Source organism: Phyllopteryx taeniolatus, chromosome 15, assembly GCF_024500385.1.
Source record: "Phyllopteryx taeniolatus isolate TA_2022b chromosome 15, UOR_Ptae_1.2, whole genome shotgun sequence".
Taxonomy (NCBI): Eukaryota; Metazoa; Chordata; class Actinopteri; order Syngnathiformes; family Syngnathidae; genus Phyllopteryx; species Phyllopteryx taeniolatus.
Genome location: NC_084516.1, coordinates 8,707,366 through 8,732,394, shown reverse-complemented (window position 1 = coordinate 8,732,394; position 25,029 = coordinate 8,707,366). Strand labels below are relative to the sequence as shown.

At 40.3% G+C, this 25,029-nt stretch overlaps 2 protein-coding genes across 2 annotated transcripts in view; both read left to right on the top strand.

Annotated features, from left to right (window-relative positions):
- Nucleotides 1-9,007, top strand: part of LOC133465163 (matrix metalloproteinase-17-like) — a 55,702-nt gene extending 46,695 nt beyond the window's left edge. The window contains exons 8-10 of the mRNA XM_061747655.1: nucleotides 665-817; nucleotides 1,984-2,241; nucleotides 7,089-9,007. Of these exons, the coding sequence (XP_061603639.1) occupies nucleotides 665-817; nucleotides 1,984-2,241; nucleotides 7,089-7,414 (737 nt within the window). The 3' untranslated portion in view covers nucleotides 7,415-9,007. The remainder of the gene's footprint in view (nucleotides 1-664; nucleotides 818-1,983; nucleotides 2,242-7,088) is intronic.
- Nucleotides 9,008-15,903: 6,896 nt separating this feature from the next.
- Nucleotides 15,904-21,179, top strand: LOC133465114 (T-box-containing protein TBX6L-like). The gene is made up of 9 exons (XM_061747562.1): nucleotides 15,904-15,919; nucleotides 17,047-17,194; nucleotides 17,279-17,381; nucleotides 18,734-18,898; nucleotides 18,975-19,121; nucleotides 19,384-19,460; nucleotides 19,762-19,835; nucleotides 19,922-20,141; nucleotides 20,773-21,179. Exons 1-9 carry the CDS (start codon nucleotides 15,904-15,906, stop codon nucleotides 20,942-20,944), a joined length of 1,122 nt encoding a protein of 373 aa, XP_061603546.1. The 3' UTR covers nucleotides 20,945-21,179.
- Nucleotides 21,180-25,029: the final 3,850 nt, after the last annotated feature.

The window sequence follows — 25,029 nt, the reverse complement described above, 5'->3', positions numbered from 1 at the left end:
TATATATATATATATATATTTAGAAACTTAATGAAATGGGCTGTGGAATGTACATACATACTGACTGTTGATTGTCTTGAACAATTGAGACAAAACTGCAGTTGGAGACAAAATGGAGTGTACTACTTAGTGTGCTGTTGATTAGGTGTCAACTACAGTCGTTTGCGCTAGAAAGAACAATAACAAAACAGGAATTCTGAAAATTCATATTAAATTTCAAATTCTTTTTGACTTAAAAAAAAAAAACATCACTTCATTGTTGTTGCTGTAGAATTCCCACCCGTCCTGATTAACTACTATTCTTACCTTTGAACTTTTTGAATCTGAGAGTGTTGGAAATTAAGAGGCTTCTTTGACATAAGTTTTCTTCATGGAACATGTGGAAAAAGTTGAAAATTGTCACTTTGAGCCCCTGTAATATTGGGGGGGGGGGGGGGGGGGGGGGAATCGCTTCGTGTAATCTTTTAGTGACATCAGGCCAACTTTGAGCAGAAGTGAGGAAAAATGCTCAAATTAGGCCAGATTGTGTGTAACTCGCATCAGACATTCTTTAATGGTGATTGGTGGAGATTTTACACAAGATGAGTACGCATAAGATGATAAACCAGCATAGCACATCAACAGTCTTATTGGTGTTTTTTTTGTGTTTTCTTCATCCTCCTAGGAAAGTACTTTTGGCGGCTCACTCGAGAGAAGCACCTGGTGTCGCTGCGTCCGGCTCAGATCCACTGGTTCTGGAGGGGCCTGCCCGCCAATCTGGACAGCGTGGACGCCGTGTACGAGAGACCTGTCGACCATAAAATAGTCTTTTTTAAAGGTACACTCGCCAAACAAACCTTTAACACCTCCTTTGAGCGCTAGAAAAATATAAATATTTCACTTCGTGACACTCCTGTTCAAGGATCAATGCTCATTTTTATAATCATAACTATAATCATGTTATAGCTGAGGTAAATTAATCAATGCTGCCAGGTAGCCTGCTGAAACGTCTGCGAGAGAGGGCTAAAAATTAAAATAAACATTTGACTTTTTTATGGGAAAACGGCTTTCAAGTGTGTGACAATTTACCCATCTGATCTGATGAAAACTATACATTGTTGTTTGCCCATGTCCTCCGGGGTCTCTAATAATAAGGCTAGCACTGTTTAAATAATCATACAGAAGCTACTCTATAAAATAATGTTTAGCTGATATTTTATGCTTATGGACCACTGTTAGTGCTAAAATTTGGAAAAATCTGTTTTATATTGACTGAAAGCCAGTTTGATTTATACAACTGCCAAGCTACATCACGCCACATCTGTAATACAATAGAATTGGTGTACAGTGGACCTCTATTATTCGCAGGAGGAAGCTGGACCACAAATAGCAAATTTACGCGCCCCCAAAAGGGAATATAATTGCATATATGAATAATTCAAACCATAAATATTCCACAAACTATAATCCCAAAACACTTTAAAAGCATTTGGAATGCTAACAATCACAAACATTGCTGTACCCTTAGAAATACAGTAAAGAGATTTACAGGTAAGCAATATACACTATCTGTACATACATGTCAACAATTCTGATAATGTTGATGAAGAATTAATGTAGCGGTGCAGTCAGTTGTAAAACAACGAACATTTGACTGCACAGCAAAGCGCAGGAGTAACATCAACAGTGTGTTACATCAACCTGTGCTGGTGGGGAACAGCTGTTTCGTAGGCCGAAGTTGCGTAGAATGGCTTGTGTGTCTGGGTTTTCTAACTCAAAACTGATGGATCCACACAGTGACAACATGAACTGGTTAAAGAAAATTGTGAATAAGTACTGTACGTTTTGCCCTAAATATTGGAGAATAGGTTTTAAAAAATGTGTGAATACCGAATCACAAATATGCTGGGATTCACTGTATGAAACATATGTTTCATATGAGTTTGGGTCTTTTAACAAGGCCATGATGTTGGCTTTTCTCTTTCTCTTTGTTTGCCTGTGCAGGTCTCAAGTACTGGGTGTTTAAAGACAATGTCATGGAGGAGGGTTACCCGCGTCCAATCAGTGACTTCGGCCTGCCTTTGGATGGCGTGGACGCGGCTTTTGTGTGGCTTCACAACGAGAAGACCTACTTCTTCAAGGACAACCGTTACTGGCGCTACGACGACCACCTGAGGCGCATGGATCTGGGGTACCCTAAAGACAGCACGCTGTGGAAGGGCCTGCCACCACAACTGGATGATGCCATGAGGTGGTCTGATGGTTGGTAGTCACTACAATTGCCTCCACTGCACAGTACCAGTTAGGGCTGCACAATATGTCGTTTGAGCATCGTCGTCGAAATGTACGTGTGTGCAATAGTCACAAATCGCAGGGTCCTGCGTACGTTGGTGTATTGATATGCAGTCAATCAATGCTAATATTAATAAGTGACCAGCAGAGGGACCTGGTTGGATATGTTAATAAGATTAGCAACGATGTTACAGTCAGTTATAACCCATCAAAAAACACACATGGAGCAGCCTATGGTTTTAACTACATGTCTAGTTGGACTATTGCTCAATACTACAGTGACTATGTATATTTTTATGCTCTATTGAGCATAGGTAGTACCATTACAGGAGGTCCTCAACAGAGGTGGGTAGACATTTTTAATGTCGTACTTTTTACTTTTACTTGAATATATATGTTGAGAAGATCAGTACTCTTACTCCGTTACAATGATCTACTGTACATGCCGCTTGCTACTTTCATTTATCAATAATTGCATACACGATCTATTTTTAGATTTTGGTTTTCGACTTCCGCATCGGGCGCCATTGCTCCAATCAAATGTTACCACAGTGACATTTGATTCAAGTTCACCAATCAAAGGACACAACAGAGTCACATGTCCGCACACAAAGTCTTCTATTGGGCTTCCCCGGCCAATCACAGTGACTCGTGTCACCCGCGCACGACTTGTGTTTTTACATTACAGGCTATGAAAAACAACACCTTTAACATGCTGTGTAGTTTTGTCACTGCCCAAACTTGTATATTTCAGCCCACTTCTAACTTGAGAAAACACCTTGTGGTAAGTTGTAGAGGTTTTTGCTTTTGTTTTGGCTGTGCATATGGCAACATTAGTGCTATTTTGTGGTCACAGGCAAAATCCCTCTCTCTCTCTCTCTCTCTCTCTCTCTCTCTCTCTCTCTCTCTCTCTCTCTCTCTCTCTCTCTCTCTCTCTCTCTCTCTGGTCAGCAATCAGCTTCTTTATTCAGTCATTTTAGTGGATAAAGCACATAATGTTTCTGTAAGGCCACCGGCACATGTTGGAAGAAAGATTTTAGACACATTTTATTTATGTTTTAGATTAAGTACTTATTTTTATTTTATTTGACATTCATGCTCTGATTTGCAAAATAAAGCAGAAGGTACTCACTCACTTTTTCACAGAGTACTTTCTTACTCAAGTAATTATTTAGAGGACTACTTTGAACTTTTACTTGAGTCATAATTCTAAAGTAACAGTACTGTTACTTGAGTACACAATTTGGCTACTCTACCCACTGGTCCTCAGTATGAGTTCCATTCCTAGGGCGCTGACGTAATCTGAATTGGCACGGGTCATGGCATATTCTAGCCAGGTTGATGGATGTCGTGAGGGAAGACATGATGGCAGTTGGTGTTCGAGAGGAGGATGCAGGAGATAGGCTCTCATGGAAAAGGATGACGCGCTGTGGCGACCCCTAACGGGACAAGCCGAAAGGAAAAGAAGAAGAAGAAGATGGCATATTCTAGCACTAATTTACCCTTACACAGCACAATGAACCCCCGCTAATTGCAGGAAATAGGGACCAAACCCTGCCACAAATAGTGAAAATCCGCAAGTAATTTATGCCCCCTTAAAAAGGTTATAAATGTCAATCGATGCCACAAGATGGATTCCCCCCAAAAAACCCACCTCTATGTGAATTTCCGAATGCTGATCCGGGAATATGCCGGACTTCACTATAGTTAAGTCACAATTAGAGTAAATCAAAAATGCATTTTAATATAACTGTACTTCACAGAGATAAGAGAAGTTTTTGGTATTTAAGCACAACTTCCCTTGGAATGGTCAGTTTTCCACTTTGGAATAGTATTGCGTCAAAGTGCATAAAGAGCATGTTGTCGTACTCGTGGCTCCAGCTACCGGAGACAAATTCCTTGTGTGCTTTAACATTTCTTTGACAATAAAGATGATTCGGATAAAAACACGCTGTTTTGAATGCCAACAGTTGGAATGAGACATAAACAACAAACATGGGGTACAACCAGTGTCTCCTTTATTTACTTTTTGCTATAATTTTATTCAAGAGGAGACTGAGGGCAGTAAAACAGACTGAAGTATTGTAACGTTCGCATTTGTTTATTATTTCTATCCTTCAACTTTTCATTGTATGTTCTTTTCATTTTTATTGTCTTTTGTAAAGGCTGATTTTTTTTTTATATACAGTACATACTAGTATTGTCCTACAGTACATACAGAACATTATATGATTGCCACAAACACTAACTCAACCGATAAAGGATAATACATCTATTTCTTACTTAAAATAAACTCCAGGAGAGAATGAAATGGTTATAAATTAGTCAGAACCATAGTCTTTGTTGAAACACATAAAGTGAATTAGTTGCTTTCTTTATGTGATTGAAAGTGTAAATTTCAAATGACACGTCGCTGAATATACATTTGAAATGAAACCTTCACATTTGTTCAGTAGGTTTTTAAGTTTCTTTAGTGGTGGACCAGGCTAGACAACCTCGTGTTGTGTTAGCATTAGCCAATCTTAATGTTCAAACTCATGTTTTTAATCCAGTCCTTCATGTTAACATGGATAATTGACTTCAACAGCCGTCAATGGCAGTGAATGAGTTAATGCCTGTACAAAGTCTGCTAAACACTAAAGAAAACAATGATTATGAGGAGTAGTGTTAAAACACAGATGGGTTATTTTTCAGGGAAGAAAATGTTTTCCTGATGAAAACTTGAATTGATAAAACTAACTACTTATTTAAATTATTTTGTCATAATTTTAATTTTTTTATTAGCATTAGCATCCGCTGTAAATTTACTGCTCAGAGTTGTGTGCAGTTCTTGTACACAGTTGTTAAGCACTAAAAAAAAAAAACATCAATATACATTGTGTTATAAGATAAGTATAGGCTTTTATTGTAGGTGCATCTTGAAATACAATGGCTAATTTTCCTTAATATTGTTTTAATAATAATTTGCTTTTAATTATGCTTGAGCTACTTCGGTTCACCATAAAATGCCAAAATCTGAAACAAATCATATTAACTTCATGCCGGTAAACAAAGTAAAGATTTTCAAGCGGATACAAGAAAAGAGAGTTTTGTCAATGTTTAATCTCTACAAGTACAATATAAGCGTGTGTATGCCGACCTCCTGTGTATATTTAGTAATCTGCCTATGTCGCATATGAATCCGGCTGTGTCTGTAACATAAGGCGCACAGTGGGCTCGAGTAATGAGAGGGAAAACGTAAACAGTTTGAACGCCGGCTCAGTGAGTCATGAAATTAAGGCCTTGATGATATGTGTTCTGTTTTGGTTGTGAACTCTTAATGAGAGCGCAGATGATTCAGCAAATCTAACATGCAAATTTATGCATTATTTTCACACTCCCGTGCAAGAAAAACAAAATCAAGTTCAAGTCAACAAATCGCCCCCCACGCCACCCCTCTTCCCCACTCCCCCAGTTATGGATGTTAACTTTTGAGTGACAGGCTCCCTCTAGAGGCCAAATTAATAGTTAAGCAGGATAAAAGTAGGAAATACTGTAGATGGATGGACATGATCATATCTTTTTAGGTCGGAACAAAATATCCATGTTGTGCTGTTTTCGCCTACAATACAATATCAGTGCACAAGCGACAAATATACATGATGAAGCTGTCTGATTTCGAGTCTGTAATTAACCTTTTCACATATACACACACATACTGTATGTGTCAATGTGAGTGTGAATGGTTTGTCAACGTGCCCTAAGATCAAGTAAAGTCGCCACTAAATTTCAAGCAAGTCACACAAGCTTGCTAAATCCCAAAATTCTGTATATTGGCACATTAGACACTGTACGCAGTTGCTGTAGTGACAGATGCAGTTACAGTGACCGATTTGGTCCTACGATAGCCATAGGACGCCAAAAAGAAAAGTCTAGCACGTTTGATTTTTTTGGGGATATCTTCCATGTAGTGTGATGTAGTGTGACCTTGATGTCGACCAATAGGATTGCGTATTGTGACCGGCGCATCGCCTCCAGTGTTTGCCGGTGTCAACATACTTGCACACCGTTGTTAGCATTTATTCGCGCGCACAAACCAATGGTTCCCGACGCAGAGGATGATTCGACGGAACACCGGCATGTTTACGTACAACGTAGTGCTAGCACTAGCTTGCTAGGCTACATAAGGTTTTGTTGCCTGCTTGTAACCCGTAGTGTATTAAAAGTATGTGAACATACCTCAAGCAATCCTTGAATGAATGTCCTCTCCCGAGCACCGGTAATGACCACCACACGTTTTTCTTCATTTTGTTCTTTTTTTCACCCGACACAATACATTGGTGCGGCACATTGTTGTTTTCGTCGCCATGGTAACGAGTGTATCCGGTCACACCGACAGTGTTTGATTTGACAAGATAAAGTCTAGTGATCGTAAAAGCCGAGATGCGGTGGTATCGAAATACGTCGTGTGGTGTTAACAGTGGCTGCCCGAGACACGGCAAGATTTTATGGCAGTAGTCTGACATAGTGCAATCGTGAAAGACCAAATTTGTCTTCTAGTCTGATCCAGGCCTAATACAGCACAGTTTTTTTGGTATGTGTAGCCTCATAAGCCAATGGATGGCCGTAGTTTTTCTTGTACAACGCGTCAGAAGATGTACGGTGCTCAATCCATTGATGTGTGGCGAAGAGTCACCAACTGCGGCTGTGTGGCTCACTTTGCGGCAGGCCCGAGAGACATCCCACGATCAGGACTTTGCTGACTTTTGGGGGAATGGGGGAAAAATGCTCAGTATGTGTCTACCACTCTTTACGTCCACTCTGCTCCCCCCGTGCAGGTTCGTCGTACTTCTTCAAGGGGAAGGAGTACTGGCGCGTACCGAGCAGCGACATGGAGGTGGAGGCGGACTACCCTCGCCTCATCGCCAAAGACTGGCTGCTGTGCACCGACATGCAATCGGATTCGCCGGGCGCGGAGGCCAAGAGCACCGAGAGCCGAGCCAACGCGAACCCTCGCCCGGACCACGCCGAGAACGGCTACGAGGTGTGCTCCTGCACCTCGGACGGCGCCTCGCCTTTCGGGGCCCGGCCCTCGCCGTCGCCCTTGTGGCTGCTGCCGCCCCTCTGGACGCTCTCGCTGGCCCTTCGCCCTCTACCGCTTTGATGCCAAAAAAAAACAAAAACATTTTGATTAGATTATATAATAGTTTTGTTGTTATTTATTGCACAATCCTTATAGCGGTTTCTTATGGTTTTGGAGCATTGGGATGAAGTACTACACTTTTGCTTCAACATTTTGGCTCCCCAACACAAAATATTTTTCTTTTACATCCAGAAAGGAGAAAAAGACTAGGGCTTTTCTGGATGTACTGTACCAACATTGAGCCTCAACTGTTATTTTCATACAAATGAGTGTTTAAGTCCTTTCAAGGAACACTTTGTTTTAAAGTAAGAAGTACTGTATAGCACTGGGTAGTAGCTGCAGTGTGTTCGTTGAATTTCAAGAGCTACGAACAACACTGGTAGGGGTTACCTTTCATAAGCACGGACCTGTATAGCAAAATGTTGGGGTGTTTTTTTCTGTTCAAAAAAGGACAACTGTTTAGAAGCTCAAAAAAGATCATAGACACCATGAAACTCTTAGGATTGAACACAATCCAATTTTTTTTCAGATTTCTAAATATTTTACCCATAAGAAACAATGGAAATATAAATGATCGGTTTCAGAGCTGGGATTCAAACCCCCGACTAACCGCCCAATGAAAACAATTTTCTCTGAATTTACTTTGTGAGTTCTTTTCATTTAATCCTCCTGAAGAGGACAAAAAAAACAAGAAACAATGATTTTCGGATCTCCAAACAAAACTCCTGAAACTTGGATACAGGGGATTTCTTAAGATCTGTTTTGGAATGCTGGTTGTGAATTTCCAAAAATCTTCACACCCTGGACTGGTCAATGTTCAAATGCAGCTTCATGTCGCAATCTCATTTTTTAAAATGTACATACAAATAAGGAGTAAGCACTTTTAATCATAAAACACAAAAGCCAAACACCTTAAAGGGAAGTTTTCCATTTTCCAAAAAAACAAAACTCCTATTTGTTAAAGCCGTCATGATTGGCTCCATCTTGTGCCTTGTAAATTGTAAATTGCAAATGTTTCCTCTAACTTTGACGACAAGTGACGACGCTTGTAAATTCTGTTGTAAATTCTTCTCTTAATACTTGTTCAAGTCTGTTCCTACAAACAAAAGCAAAGCATTGTGGGAGATAGCGAGCTGCTTTGCCGATGACAAACCGATGCGTTACTGCAAGCTTGTTTCTGATTGTTTCATTTTTCATATAAATTCCGTTTGTATGCGCGCTAGCACTCAATCCACAGAAGTCCAAACGTGCGCCAGGAGAACATCTGCCGTCAGCTTTTGCAGCCGGGCCGCCAACTTTCAAATGGCGGCGCAGGGAAAAGCGGTTTCCTTGCTAAAACTGCTTCAACTGCTCCCCTGTTCAGTTTTTCCTGGCGGTGATCATTTCCACATCTGCTTCAACGTTTTGTTTTTTTGTTGTTATTCTGCATCGTCAAGTTGACAGCACTGCGCCTGTAAAGTTCTATTTGTCTATTAGACTGTCATATTTGTCTTGCGGGGTTGTGCACTTAGAGACAGAGAGAGAAAAAAACAAGTGTATATTTTAAGTTGCATTTTGTAATGTAAACTATTTTTATAGAAAAATAAATGTACATAAAGGAGCGGTCTACTGAGACAGATTGTTGTGCTTTTTCTTCTAAGAGGCACATCGCAGACGCCAACTGGGGAGCTGCTTGTTCTCGATCACATCGTGCGTGCAGACCACATCTCGTCAATCAACACACAGAAGGCTCTTTAGTAGCAGACCTATTGGCAGAGGATCATACACAAGTGTACGACAAAAGTGTGTTTCTCAAGGGCAGCAAATCAGACAACGTTAATGTCACTATCCTCTAAAGTTTGTCAATAGCTCTTCTTTCTTACCAACAAAGTGAATGTGATTGTTGTTGTGCTTTTGCAGACTCATTGTCATACAAACGCCCTTGTTGCTTTCACTGTTGTGTTGTTTTAATATAACATCTAATGACCATCAGACATTATACAGTATAGTGGAACCCCCCAGCCCCCCCAAATACTCACGGTTCGGCAGCAGCTGATTCACCAATTGGCAGCTTTTATTTCTTTCTTTTTTGGGAGGAACCAACAGGAAACACTTGTTGGCTCATTTCAAAACATGTTTCCCCCCAATTGGAAATAATGTAAAGATGCCTGGAAAACATGTCATGGAGAGGGAAAGTTTTTTTTTAAACTTCCTGCTATTTGTGTGAGCATCTGCTTGGCAAAAATGTATTTGTGAATGAATTTGATATTTCATGAATTGTATTGCTCATATTCAACAAAGCAGCTCAAAGTGTTTGAGTAAATTAGAGAGTTCATCTTTAGCGTTAATCTCAGTTAAGCTTTAGACCCTCACTGAGCTGACGTCTCAAGTGATGAGGGTTTCGAGTTTTGTCTGACTTTTGAGCTGTAATTTTCCAGGAAGGATTTAGAAGAAGAATAAAGTGATGCAGTGACAGTGATGAACTAATAAGAGTGAAAAATGAGGCCGAGATAAACATGCAAAACAAATAAGTGAGGGGAAAGACAAGGGAAGGAAATTAAATGTCTTCCACAGAGACAGCTGAGGAAGCAATTAATAACTTAAAAGTTTGTTCGGTGTATTTTTTCTTTCCATTTTCTCCACTTCGGACTTTAGTTGGATCATTTTGAATCCTTTTGCATCTTGCCAGTTGAATGGACCACCAACGCAGTGGCACTGGGGTCCACACTTCCATCATCCAGCACCGTGTTTTAACATAATGTTCATATTTACCAAAGGTTCTGAAAACTCCCATCCATATCTATGATGCATTATGCACGGGTGAATTTATGGCGACTCGATTTGACAGACGTGTGCTGATGATATGTAAATGTGTGAGATGGGGAAGATTTTTCTTAAACGGAAATGACGCCAAAATCCTTCACACACGTGAATGTCATTTTTATCATTATCATTAGTGCAGAGCTGCTTTGGGTACGAGCGGAACCGATCAATCAGCCTGATAAGAAATGGGTAGTGAACATGAAACCAAAAGTTTGAAAATGGATGTTGCACATGTCAAATATGTCAAATGTTCACTTTCTATGCCTAGCAGATTATTCTGATGTAGCTGTTGACTTTTTTTTTTGTTTGTTTGTTTTTTTGCTCATGCTGTCATAAAAACATGAACTGGATCCTAAACGTGAACAGGAACACTAGGATCAGCACAAAGATCAAACAGTGCATTCGGATTATTATGACCACAATCGCGATTATTGGCATTATCGTGTTATTACTAAAAGAAAAAGGAAACAATCACAGATGCGTGCACACAAAACATTGCAACTTATTTGATTTTGAATACAAAAAATATATCAAATTAACAAATAAATATGTAACAGAATAAATCATGTTTTTCAATTCAAATAGATTTTGGTGAATATGTGAACGTAAATGACAAAGGTTTATCACAAACTGTTTCTTTTCCACCAAGCTACTACACACTCGTATGAACAAAGTGAAATATTCACAATTAAGACTCATGAATTCAAGATGGCTCTAGCGTTAGCTTTTAAATCACTTTTATCCTGTTGTAGGCGTTCCTGCGAGGGGCTCCAGACTGACCTCTGTCTGCTACTCGATGGCTGAAGTCACTCAGGGATGCTTTCACTTTGGGATCATTTGCTGTTTTCCTCTCTATTGCAAAGAACGGGTGGACACGGACTCAGGTTGTGCTTTTCTCCAATCTTTTGTTCAATTATTATTTATTTATTTTATTGTTACGCGCAAGGGACACTACTCAAAACATGAATTACATTTTAGCACTGTTTGTTGGTAAAACGTTTCACCTGTAGCTCAGGACCAGATTTTGCCCGCAAAGGTTTGATGGTGGGATCAGAGTCAGAAGAAGACGAAGAAGGCCCAACCACAGACGTAAGGATTTTTACAGGTTTAACATTTACTCTTTTCTAAGCAGATCGGGGACAGAAAAAAAAAAACACCTAGCACACCCACACCGCAGGTAAATAAATCACTCATGATGAGCCTTAAGAGACATTTTTAGATTTGGATCTGAAGGGGGGGTATTTACATTTGGTCCAATTTGTGGTAGGCTATGTGTATGTTTAGCAGATTAGCCTCCTAAGTAATCTTAAAAAAAAAAAAAAAAAAGGTTTTAGTTTAGTTATGAGCAAAATACCCTAATATACATTCAAACCCCATCACAAGTTTAATTTATTCACAAATGTTACAAACTTGCAATAGCCATCAAAACAACAATTTAAATAGCTCCACAACAATCACAATCAGAATCCTCTGTATGTCAAAAACACACAAGGAATTTGTCTCCGGTAGTTGGAGCTGCTCTAGTACGACAACAGACAATCAATTTGACAGAGAATACTTGAGACATAAAAATATATTTTAAAAAAACGGTCATTGAGCAATAAAAGGTTACCAGTAATGCGGTAATGCCAGTACAATTATTATTATTATTATTATTTGTGGACAATTGTGCAAAATGATGCTGAGTCCACTAGCAATATAGAGCAGTTTGAAGTGACTAATAGAAGAATAATCTGGTGCAAATGGCACAGAGGCTTCAAGAAATTATGCAGTTTAAAGTGACTAGCAGTGCGATAATATGGGACAATGACAATTGTGCAAATGGTGCAGATACTTCTCAAGCATTTGTTACAAGCATTTTTTACAGTGACCATTTGTTTTGCAAATGAATACAGTAATTTAAAACAGGGGTTTGAGCACAACTGTACATAAAGCATGTGTCGGTTGAGTGTTTTTTTTTCCCTCTTCTAAATGTGTGAGCCTCCCACATCAAATGGAAACACGGAGGTGAGCCTCCTGCAATTGTACAATAATGAGTCCCATGCAGTGCAGCCTTTTTAGTATTGTAGTCATCTTGTATAGGGGTTCCATACATTCATTCAGACAAAAAGAAAATACATTAAAGGCTTAAAGAAACGTGAATACTGAATAAATTGGACACTTGGAGCAGACAACATCCATATGTGCCCTGTGTGTAAATGTGGCCCTCTACTGGACAGAAAGCAATAAAACAAATTTGCACAACATGTTAAATATTGAAGCTGACACAAAAGCAGTTATTTGTCTGGCATCTTCCAATTTTTTTTTTTGTCTGAAAACCCATCCATTCACACTGTAATACTGTAAGTATTATTGTACCATACTTGTATGCGTTTTTTTGTATTACTTTTTCAAACGTTATATTTTCAAGCAATAACTTTAGCAGCGTCATATCAAGTGTTGCGAAATGTAGGAGAGCAGGATGTGACCATCCGTTTTTACCTCAGGCACGAACATTCTGGATTCCACCTTCATGTGTCAAGTTGATTCAAGCAGAGCTGCAATGTTTCAGCACGTCCGCAGTCACAATTAGAAGTCCTTCTCCAGCAGGTGTGGGCAAAAGTGTGGCCTGCGGGCCACATTTAGCCTGCGCTGCTCTTTAATCTGGCCCATCAAGCATTTGGGTTAATAGTACTATGTAGTGCCTTTTGGTGTCCTCATCAGAATCACTCAGTTTTCATGAAAATGAAGCAGAATAGTAATACAATTTGGAAGTCTTCCGATAAGAGTCCAAATATTTGCACACACATCAGAACAATGATAAAGATCGTAAAATGTGTTTCCCTTCAATTCATGCTATTTTATTCCACTGGATGCACATGATTATGGCATGTCCCACATATAGCTGTGATAACTCTGAGCATGGTCGATATGCATTTCTAACAACATGACATCTACAATGAATATGAAGTTTAATGGAAAATCTGAACTTGTTGGGTGAATTGGGGGAGTCTCAATGCACCTTTTTGATGATATTGACTCAATTACATTATCCAGAGTCCAGTAACATTGTTGCATTTTTCATTTGCATTTTCCCCTGAAATTAATTCAATAAAAATGTGTATTATATTTTTGTCTTTTTTTTTTAATGGAATTTTTTTAAACATTGGTTACTTACTTGAGTAATTAAAAAAATGCAAAATAAAAAAAATAGGAATGTAACATTTGTTTCATTTAATTCAATGATTGTTGAATTCATTATAATTGCCTTCATTAATAAGAAAATTAAAAGCCGTAAGGCAGTCTCGCGGCAGCTTTTATTGGATACATAATGAAATTAATGAACATGTTAGCAATGAAGCGCTACCACCCTAACATTTAAATGAGGCCTTCTGCTTGGATTCCTTATTGTCCTTGAAAATGACCAGCTTGCTCTTTGATGGGAACGAGCTGCCAAGTGCCGACTCCGTCCGCGAGCCCACTTTCTCATTTAGGGTACCACGAGGGGGTGGTCGCAGGAGCAAATGGCCTCGTGGGATTAGCGGCATTGTTCACTACCATGGGCCGCTCCAATCACCTCTTTAATCTCGAGAGTTTTTCCTCAATACACAAATACGGCAGTCAGGAAGGGACCTGTTTGTCTGCACCAGACCCCCACCCCACCAGAACCCCTTCAATGTATCGCCTCTCTACAAAACACTTTGAAATTCTGCCCTTCACCTTGGCTTGTAGGAAGTGAAGTGAATATTTCATGTTTTGTTTTTTTTCTTCCTCCAGGCACAGTTAACATTTACTCCAATTACATCTTACAGAACAATGTGTCTCTAGTAAAATGTAGTACTCAGAATAATAGCAGTGCAGTTTTAAGTAAGTAAAGCTCAAAATCTTACCGATAGCTTTTATTGCCATACATGTAATTCATTGGAGACAGTGCACACTGCATGTCGTTCCAGGCATCGGACGGACGTGAGGCCATCAACATTAGACAGCTTAGGCTTTGCACTTTTTGTAAAGCGTATCATTCCCTAGCCCGCATTGACATTGGAGGAGCGTTACAAAACTGCTGTCTGGCAAGAAATTTTGATGTCCCTGACTGCAGTTCAGCACCAGTTTGAGTAGCCTTATGGCAGTCACACACCGCTCCGATACATGGTACAATTTACGCTATACATGGCAAGCGTCTCGAAACAGGATCTGTCAGCGGAAGGCCTGCTGCTACCGCCACTGATGAAAACACTGAACTTCTAGTGCAGGCATTTGCACGAAGCCGGGGGAAATTCTACCCGCGCGGGAACTCAGCATCAACAAAAGCTCAATTCAGCAGATGCATCGGACAGCGATTAAGCTTTACGCGTACCCACATCCGGTTGTTCAAAGGCTTCAAGCGTAAGATTCTAATGCTCAACAACCTGAGCTTTTTGAACAGGCGCTGAACTGCAACAGGGCCTCGGACAACTAGTCCTCTCAAGAAATTGAACAACTTCTTTTTTAGGGTGAGGGGTTAAGGCGTTAGTGCGCATTTATTGAACAAAATGACCTTACATTACCTAATTATATACTAATAACTTGAAAATAAAATTAACTTAAAAAAGGAAATTACAAATACTAAGTTTCAATTTAAATGATGGAATGTCATAATGTCAATGTTATGTCTAAATGTGTACATGATGATGATACAAACCTTCTTTGAATAACACCTGAGGACCAGTTAACCACCCGAGTGGACCAGTTGTCCTAGGGATGCACTTTTGAGGACCACTTGTCCGTAGACCAGTTGTCCTAAAATCCTGGACCGCAATCCGGCTCACCCAAAAATATTGCTAGGCGGCAATTTTTTGTTTTAGATGAAGTTAGCCTGGCCGTCACATGACGCTCACATCTGCTGGAAGGAGAGAGAGACAAAAGAGTGAGAGAGCGCCCATATAAAGACTTCCTGATGACCTGCATAATCACTTCCACATCAGTACAGAAAGAACTATTCTTCCACTTGCTGCTCTTCAGATTTGACTTTGGAAATGTGGTGAAGTAAAAGTGAAGGTTGCCAGAAATATGAATACCGAAGTAATGTACAGATACTTGAACATTCTATGTAAGTACAGAAACCAAGTATTTGTACTCCGTTACATTCCAAGACTTCCATTAATATACGCAATTCTAAACGATTACTTGTGCTTTTTCACTATTAACGGTGGGTCTCCGTCTCAGGCGAGGATATACGTTTTATGCTACTATAGATCGGTGATTCTCAAAGTGTGGTCTGGGGGTTCCCTCTAGTGGTATGTGAAAGAATCACTGGTCCAGTACAATTTAGTTGTATTTAACTTTTAATTTGCATTTAATCTTTAAGCGCTGGAGACACATCTGCATCATCTTTGCTTTACGCCTTTGTCATTTAAAGGTTAAACTAAAGCCACACTTGTTAAAAGGTTAAAAGGTTACTCAAATCCTCGCCTGTACACTTAATAAAGGTTTTATGATGGTTAAAAACAGATTGTTTTTATTTTCCTGTGATATAACCTTTACGCAGCAGTCGCCTGTAGAATGAAGAACATTGTAATTCTGTTAAACTCCAACTGATTGGGAATGCACACAAATACAACCACGGCCCCCCTCTGCTCTACTAGCCCCTCCCTCTCTGTGGTGACCAATCAAGTTCAAGGGTCAACATTTATCAGTGAAAGCAGCACTTTCTCTCCAAAGTTTGCCTGTTGGGAACCGTGGAAGGGAGCATGCAACACATATACGGTGAGATTCAACTTGTTATTATTACATATGGCCCAAAAAATTCTAATGCTCTCATATCTCCAATATAGCTTTGAAAGAGGAGATCTGATGCTGTGATGCCATTACCATGACATACACATTGCAAAATGATGTTAAAATAATACTGTGCTCAGATACAGACTTCAATCACATTCATTATCTTCATGAGTATGCATAGTATAGTATTTTTTCAAAAGTATTATACGGTCATGTATACTTGTATTTAAACATTTACTTGTTGCTGTTGTAGTTTTGTTGGTGGATATTTTATGCCAGAATGTATCATTTTTGTGACGCACAATACTGCTGAGTTTGCTTACTGTACTGCTATTCTCATTCTATTTGTACAGTATATAGCAGGGGGTATTATTTAGAAATAGTATTTCATTAAAAAATGTGTATGCATTATTTTCTTAATTGTACTCTTATGAGAGAGGCCCCTTCGCTGTCCGTTTTTCAAAACTGCCTCAAAACACACATTTATTTCTTGGCGTTCAACACAGCATGAGATTCTCTTGTTGTTGTTTTTTTTATTATTGTTGTATTGCTTTCTTACTGTTTTATTCTTTTGAAATGATGTTCTATTCAATGGACATGTTTTATTTTGGATTTTATTTTGTCTTTGTTTCAGCTGCAGTTTTTTATTTAAATGCTATGATGATAAAATTAAGTTGAGTAAAACTTGAATTGTATTATTGGCAATGACTCAATTAATGCATTAGAACATAATATGAGCCCTGCGATTGGCTGGCAACCAGTTCAGGGTGTACCCGCCTCATGCCCGATGATAGCTGGGATAGGCTCCAGCACGCCCAGAAAATGGATGGATGGACAGAATATGAATGATATAAGAAATGAATAATTAACTTTGATTACAATTACAATTTTAGGGAAGGGAATTGCAAAATGAATCCAACAAGTATGACGTGATATGCTTGTAAGGCCAGATTCAACAGGGCTATAATTTGATATATAGTATGTCTTCACTCATGTCCAGTTGCCATAAACACTGTTGCTGCTTTTTCTGTCCAGGCTTGTCCATTTTTTGGGGGCATAAAACCATCATTTCAAATTTCCGGTTTATTCTGTTCGATACCTTGTCTGTGCAGACTCCAAAGCTAATCCGAGCATACCCACACTGGGCCCGACCGCCGACTCCTTTCCGCAGGGAAGCATCAGGATGACTCTGGAGAACGCCGATCTGTGGAAGTCCTTTCACAGCATCGGGACAGAGATGATTATCACGAAACACGGCAGGTAAAGAACAGAGTTTTCTTTCTGCTTTGTGTTAGAAGCTCACTGACAAGTCACTGGATGCTGATCCACGTGCATTTCTTTCAGGAGGATGTTTCCGCATTGCAGCGTCAGCGTGACAGGCCTGCAGCCGTTTGCCAAGTATGCCATCTTGATGGACATGATTCCCGTAGACAGCTTCAAATACAAGGTATAACCAATTGGTCTTGTTTTTTTTGTATTTAGTTCTAAAAGGCCACCAAAAAGAACACGCGAAGCCTTTGCAGTCTGCATCTAGACGTAAGGCTGCATTTCAAAGCCTTTCATTGCTTCCTGTTTGTGCACTCTCAGCTGGAGGCCAGATTCATTAGCATCCCATTCAATGAAGTCGGCCATGCAACCAACGGCTGGTCAAATGGCTCACATTGGCTCGGAGAGCCATTTGGTCGCTCATACGCTCTTAGCACACACGCTTGAAAAGCACGAGTGCATCATGAATGTGGAGACACAGCAGTGGTAGAAGGAACTTTCGCCTCCAAAAGTTTAACTTCTGTTTTGATAGAAATAAGTCACATTTTATATATGAAAAACTAGTACGGTGCCAACTATATTGTTGTTTTTTTACTTTCAATTTGTCTTCCAACAGCAGTTTACGAATATGGTAGATGTGACTACAATACAGAAATACAGCAACGTAGTAGATCAACAGTTTTGCTGTTGTTATTTTTCACATTTACACAACTTCTTGATGCTAGGCAAAATTTTTAGGGCTTAAACAATTGAGGCCCAAATCCCAATTAAATAAACTTTACTACGCTGTTTTGGGGCTAACTTGGGGCAGAAGGATTTTATGTTCAAGGAACAAGAAGTCTGACAAAGAAAAAAAAAGAGCCAGCGCAGAGGAGTAATTAAAAAAAAAAAAAAAAAACACATCCACAATTCATGGTCCAATAATCAAAATGTCGTTCCTTTAGTAAGTCGGGCTCTGCCATCCTATCCGGGAGGCAAACAACAAGGAGCTCTCACAGGAAAATAGTCAGACAGTACGTCAATCATGCTCGCAAAGGTGTTTCCTTGGTAACTTGGAGCAAATCGTATAAAACAGAAAAAGGATGTGGCGAGCTAGCAAAATCAGTCAGATACTGTATGTATCTTATGTACCGGAGATATATTGTTGGCACTGCCTCACTCACCCTGAATGCAAATGTGGCACTGATAATGCAGTGAAGCCTTGCAATTCGAATAGTGAAAATCTGCGAGTCATTGATGCCCACCCTAAAAGGTTTAGGTTTATGTGCCTGGAGCCAATCAGACATAGATGTGGCCTGACAAAATGAAGCTCCTCCCCTCCCTTTAAAATGTGTTTTTAGGTCCAAGATGGCACCAAAGTGATATTTTAATGTTAGACCTGGCTTTGGCCTAAGCAAAAAACAGCAATTAGGTGGGTTTTTCAGCAAAAAAAACAGTGGGTAGGTTCCTCCCAAAATATACCAACGCTGAATATGCGCCGTTCACTGTATAGAAAAAGGAATGTGTGAAAAATTACCTATTTTCTCTCCATAGTGGAAAAAGGAGCAGTGGGAGGTGGCGGGGAAGGCGGAACCTCAGCCTCCGTGCAGGTCCTACATGCACCCCGACTCCCCCGCGCCAGGAGGTCACTGGATGAAGCAGTCGTTGTCCTTTCTCAAGATGAAGCTCACCAACAACACCCTAGACCAGCACGGACACGTAAAACGTCACGTCAAGTCGCCGCGTGTCCACTTTGCACACAAAACAATGTTCTCGCCGTATCTCTTTCCATCAGATCATCCTGCACTCCATGCATCGCTACTACCCGAGGTTTCACGTCATTCAGGCAGACAGCCCCTACACGGTCCGACGGGCGCCCTTCCAGTCCTTCTCCTTCCCGGAGATGACCTTCATTGCAGTCACCGCCTACCAGAACCCAAAGGTAGCGTCAGCGTGGAAAGAAAGCATTCAGAGCATATGCGGCATGGGTGTCAAACTCACTGGCGTTCAGGGGCCACATAAGCGAGCATATTAAATAGAAATAGTGCGCTTTCAAAAGTTTCAATGTTAGTGATGTTTTGTTTTTTATATATATATGGTTTCAATAGTACAGACTTTCAACAATTGCAGGTGGGTCTGTAATCTCAGGTGATAAACGGGGGGGGGGTCACCATACTGCGTAAGAATGTTTTCCTTTCCTACAGATCACCAAGTTAAAGATCGACCACAACCCTTTCGCCAAAGGATTCCGAGAGGGAGGCACTCGTACTCAAGGGAAAAGGTAGCTTTCCATATTAGGAGTGCAGAATTGGGTAAGGCACACCCTGCACTTGTTGCCAGCCAATCACAAGGCACATATACTGTCATTCACATTTACGCCTAATGGCCAATTTGGAGTCTTCACTGAACCTAAAATACATGATTTTTGGAGTACATGGAGAAATCCCACGCAAGCACGGGGCGAAAATGCAAATTCCGCACTGGAAGGCCTGAATTAAAATTCAAACCTGGTACTTCCTGCTGTAACTGCTACTGTAGTTAACTTTGCGTGTAGGTAATCAATTTGTCTTTGTTGTTCATAGGTGTCGTTCAAATAGAATTACTTTGGAGAAAATATCCTCGCCAGAAAACAAAAAGCTTTGCAAAAGTCCTTCAAGTAAGATCAATAACATCCTTGTGTCAGACTGCAGAATATTTTTGAAGCATAAGGTGTGCTATTTAAAAGATGTAATTCCCGCACAGGCCTTCAGAGGGCGCCCTCTTCCACTCAGTCAGAGAAGGCAGGGAAGATTCAGGGTGCAAGAGGCGAGTCCATAAAGGGGGGTCCGCCTCCCGGCTGGAGTCAGGACCACTCAGAGAGTCTACACGCGGAGCCGCTGGAGCTGCATGAGTACGAGTACAGCTGTGAGGAGCAGATGGTGCCCGCCTCGGTGGCCTATCAGCCCTACAAGTCGGATTTAAGGTATGATGTAAGAATTTGGTCATATAAGATGACTAGGGTTAGGGTTAGGGTTAGGGTTTGGACCATTCCACCGAATCGGTGCCGTTTGCATCCCCAAGAAATAAAATGCATAAAAACTCACTGTAAAATATTTTTTTTTTATTGAGCAAAGTGTTCTGCACATTGATCTGATTGAATATTGAATAAAAACAATTTAAAAGATTCATTTAAACTACCTTGAAAAAAGTACACATATCCTGTATATGTATACGGAATAAATATAATAATATATCAGTACAAAAAGGTTTAGCCAAAGAAAGTTCCGGACTGTTCACCTCTGCAACAATAACAAAGATTACTTTTGAGCATCAGAACAGGTAACATGGTGTTTTTTCATTGTACATATATGTTTAAGGTAACACAGCTCTCTATATGGTACAGTACACTACAATAATAAACCTATACTTTTCTAATAGTATCAATCAAAACTGAGCATAAATAACTCTGCACGGGCAAATTCTGTGATGCACCTCATCTACTGGATCTTATTAGATTGTTTCGTTGTTACTACCTTTATAGTATCGTATTAACATTAAGGAATTTGTTTTAGATATAGTGTATGAAAACGTATACCAACATCTCGTCCATCCAGGGCTTTGGAATGTTCCAGATTTGGGCTCCCCTCCAACGACGTGGATGTAGCCCACCCCCTCGCCGCGGCAGAACATGGCACCCAACAACATGGCTACCACCACCCCACCTACCACCACAGCAACGCGGCCGACTGGAGCCAGTATCCGCTCTTCTCCTACTCTTGCTGGTGAACCGTCGACATGAACCAAAGTTCACCCTATGAGCAGACAGTTCACATGGAAAGACGTGTATAAATGTGTAGCGTTGAATCACTTACCAGGGGCGTGTGTAGCATTTCTGGGCTGTGCATCATCCTCTTCATTCATTGGAGACTTGCCCTTTCCTGCATGTTGAGTCTTGGATTTTTGCATTGTGGCGACATTTGCAATATATTGTTTTCTGATGTATTGTGTGCCTTTTGTCCACTTAGCTGGAAAAATAAAAATAAAAAAAAATCATCAGGAGAACTATAGTAAGATGGCAATTATATTAGAATCATATTAGAGTTGTTCAATCATTTTGATGATTTTGTGCTGGGGCTTCCTTAAAATAGTATAACTATTGGATGGATGGAGAGGCAGATTGGTCGGTACAAATCTGATCTGAAAACACACGCAGTACATACAAACTCAGCAGTTATAGGTTCTTACCACAAAATGTTTAGTTCCACTGGTCCAATGATGCATTTAAAAAAAATGGTTAGATTATTCAAGTTCAAGGTAAAAATCAACACATTCAAGCAACATTTCTGGCAGTTAATATGTAGCAACTAAATACCACTTAATATTCTTGATTTTTGTTGCACTACTTAAGAACAATATGCAACAGTTTTCAATGCATAAATACATCTTTAAATAAATAAAATAAAAAATAAATGTACCCCCAAAAAAATTATACTTTAGCAAGGGCGAACTGAATAAATTTGCTAGTATAAAGGAAGCAAATACAGTTAATGCACAGTAGGCAATAACATTGGGCTGTAAGCACCGACTTTTCATTTGAAAATCCCTGTCGTCGATATAGTGAACTGTCACGGATGGTACGTCTCCGTTGTTCTGCTTGACCATTGGTCAGTCGTGCACGGTCACAAACTGCAAAGAACTGGACAGTTGTGATTCCCCGCTCGATTTACTTCCGACGTTTTTTCATTCCGGTCATGCCAGCTGAAAAGTTGAAGTCAAGGCAGCCGCTACAACGATTGTCTTACCGTGACACGCCAGCGCTTCATGAAGCCTTAACCATGCATTCGACCCCTGGTGGCTGGCTGACTAGGTTGCGGGCATTGCTGCAAATGAAGCACTTTTCGTGTGCAGCAGTGCCCGCATTTTAAATGTAAAAAAATCGCCGACGATCAGGTTCATTTAATTGTGGCAGCCTAAATCGCGATTACGGTTAAAATTCGATGAATTGTGCAGCCCTAATAGTTAATAATTTTGTATCCAGGTTCACTTTCGCAGTTGTGTTGTTAAACTCTCAATTCATCAATGTAGAGATATAGAGTGAACCCCTCCATATTTGTGGTTCAGCATTCCCAAATTTGCCCGTTCCTGGATTTTTTTTTTGGGGGGGGGGGGGGGGGGGGGGTCTATACTATTGCTTTGGCGCCACCTGGTGACTTCTTGGTGCCAAGGAACTATGTTGAACTGAGCTGATTGAAATTTTTGCTCGGAAAACACTATATTGAGGGCATCCGCAGGTAGGGCGCGATGGCCACGCCCGCCGTTGGCCGGCTTAGTGTCTGGGGTGGTAACCACATAGGTCCACCCCTGACCTCTAAATAATTGTATCTATTTTCATGTAGTTGATAAGAAGGTACCATTTTGACCCATTTCGATGTGCCAAATACTGTTCTAACACAAAAAAGAAGTCTAATTCTAATCTATCCTGTTGGGATACACTCATCAGTTGTGTAAGATGACATGCTGCTGCAACGACATGTTGCCAAATGTCACAAGAACATGACGCGCATCTTGATGAGGTGCCTTTAAAATCCTAGCAGCTGACACATTACGCCGGCGTCTGGAAGATGGAAAAGTGTCAGACAGAGCGAGCGCGGAATGACCAACACGCCTTGGCACAGTGTACCCCCTTGCAACAGAAGGCACGAGCGTCTGGGCTGTAAATATTTTACGACACACGAATCTGGGACGTTCAGGAACCTTCGGGGAGAATGAATGCCAAGTGACATGTTTCTCCACCAGGAGGTTTTACCTAACAGTGAAAGGTACATTAGGTCATGTCTTACCAAGTGGAATCCAACATCAATCCTTGTTTTCTACAGCGCTTTTCCTGTTGAGGGTCATGGGGAGCTGGAGCCAAGATCCCAGCTAAATACGAAGCAGACTACACCCTGGACTGGTCACCAGTACAGGGCACATCTAGAAACAGACAACCATTCACACTCATATTCACACCGTCACTGTGTGGGAACTGAACCCACGCTGCCAAAGTCAGCAAAGCAGCACAATTTACTCTCATACAAACTGAAATTGGAGAACACGTGAATGGAAGTTAGTTACTGTTGAGCTAAAGCAGGGGTCACCGACCTTTTTGAAAGAGAGCTAATTATTGGGTCCTGAATTATTAATGCTGAGGACTACCAGTTTGATACACACTTCACAAATAACAAAATTGCTCAAATATTTGGGGGGTAAATCCTCTTATCATCGTTGCACCCGCTAGCTTGTCTCCACGAATGCTGTGGTTCGGTCATACGCTACAATAGAGACCTTTAAATGATTTTTTTTTTTTAAAAAGGCAAAAAAAAGTGCTCATTGGTAAGGGGCACTATTTTGTTATGAATAGCAATACAAAAACAGATGTCTGTTTTTAGAACAGGCCCACAGGATACTTACTGTATGTCGTCATTTGGGGGGCTAGCTGGCTAGCTACCATGTTGGTGACCCCTGAGCTAAAGGAAATGGGAACAAAAACCAGCTCAAAGAAGAAATGTAAACATACGTCCACCATTTGATTCAACTTAGTTATTTGTTGAATGTCTTCTGGCTGAAATGACAAAAATGTGTAATTTTTTTTATCATTGCTTATATTTTAAAAAACCGATATCGTTGAGCAAATCAGACAATTTTGTATTCATATAATATTCATCTGTTTTCTATAGTGAAGCCGATCCAAGCTGTCTTGGGGCAAGAGGAAGGACTGGACTTGTCAAAACAGACTTGTCAAAAATGTGTTCAAATTCACATTCACACCTAAGGACAAATCAGTCTGAAATCAACCTGAGTGTTTCAGGAATGTGGTTGGAAACACACACAAGCACTCGGGAAAAATGAAAACATTTTCCGATTAAAAAAAGATGTCAGATTTGATGACATACATAACTAAATAAGAGGGATGGGAAAAAGGGTGCGGTGCTAATGGACTGTATGATGGCTCGCATCGACTGCGCCGTGCTTATATTTAGTGACACACTAAGTGCCCCGAGGATAAGTCAGACGTGTTTGAATCAAAGTGGGTCATGTGACTGCAGCAGCAACCAATCACCGGACAGAGAACTACATCGATTTGATGGCATTAAAGCCTCCGTCGCCTTTCTGAGAAGCTTTATCTCAAACAGGTATCAGTCAACAAAGTATAATCAACAGTACCTATCACCTGAATATTACTTTTTAAAAGTTGTTTTACCCAAATATTAGTGAATCAATTTTACCAGCTAAACTTTGTGTGACTTGGGGCCCACTTAAAACCAAAGAGTTTGCTTTAGTTCTGGATAAAGGATGCAGTTTTGTTAAGATTGTGAGGACAGCTTTAAGCTTACCATGCTTGCGTGTTTTTCCCTGAGAACACGGAACTCTAAAGTGCCCATAGGTGTGACATAGGTGGCCTGCTACCCTTATGAGGACAATTAATATAGGAAATAGATGGAAGGACATTTTTAAGAAGACTGTACGACATGTGTCAAACTCAAGGCCCGGGGGCTAGATCCAGCCCGCCACGTCATTTTATGTGGCCTGCAAAAGCAAATCATGTGTCAACAACCCTCATTCTTGCTGAAATCTGTACCAAAATTGAAAATTGTCATATGTAATAAATATTGAGATACTGCTTTTTGTTGTTGTTACCAAAATCCTTTGTACAGTAACTTGAACAATAGCTGAATAAACTATTGTCCTGTTATTTCACTCAACTCATTCACTGCCAGGCTTCCCAGTTAACATGAATATTTGACTTTTAAAGTCATCAATGGCAGTGAATCTGTTTTAATGACTGTATTTGATCCTTTATAATTTAAAATGGATTAAAACTCGTGCTTTGG

Excerpts from the sequence above, each read along its gene's own strand:
- LOC133465114 (XM_061747562.1), top strand. Across the intron at positions 18,899-18,974 it reads CCCTAGACCAGCACGGACAC|ATCATCCTGCACTCCATGCA; the intron begins GTAAAACGTCAC and ends TCTTTCCATCAG. Across the intron at positions 20,142-20,772 it reads CCCTACAAGTCGGATTTAAG|GGCTTTGGAATGTTCCAGAT; the intron begins GTATGATGTAAG and ends TCGTCCATCCAG.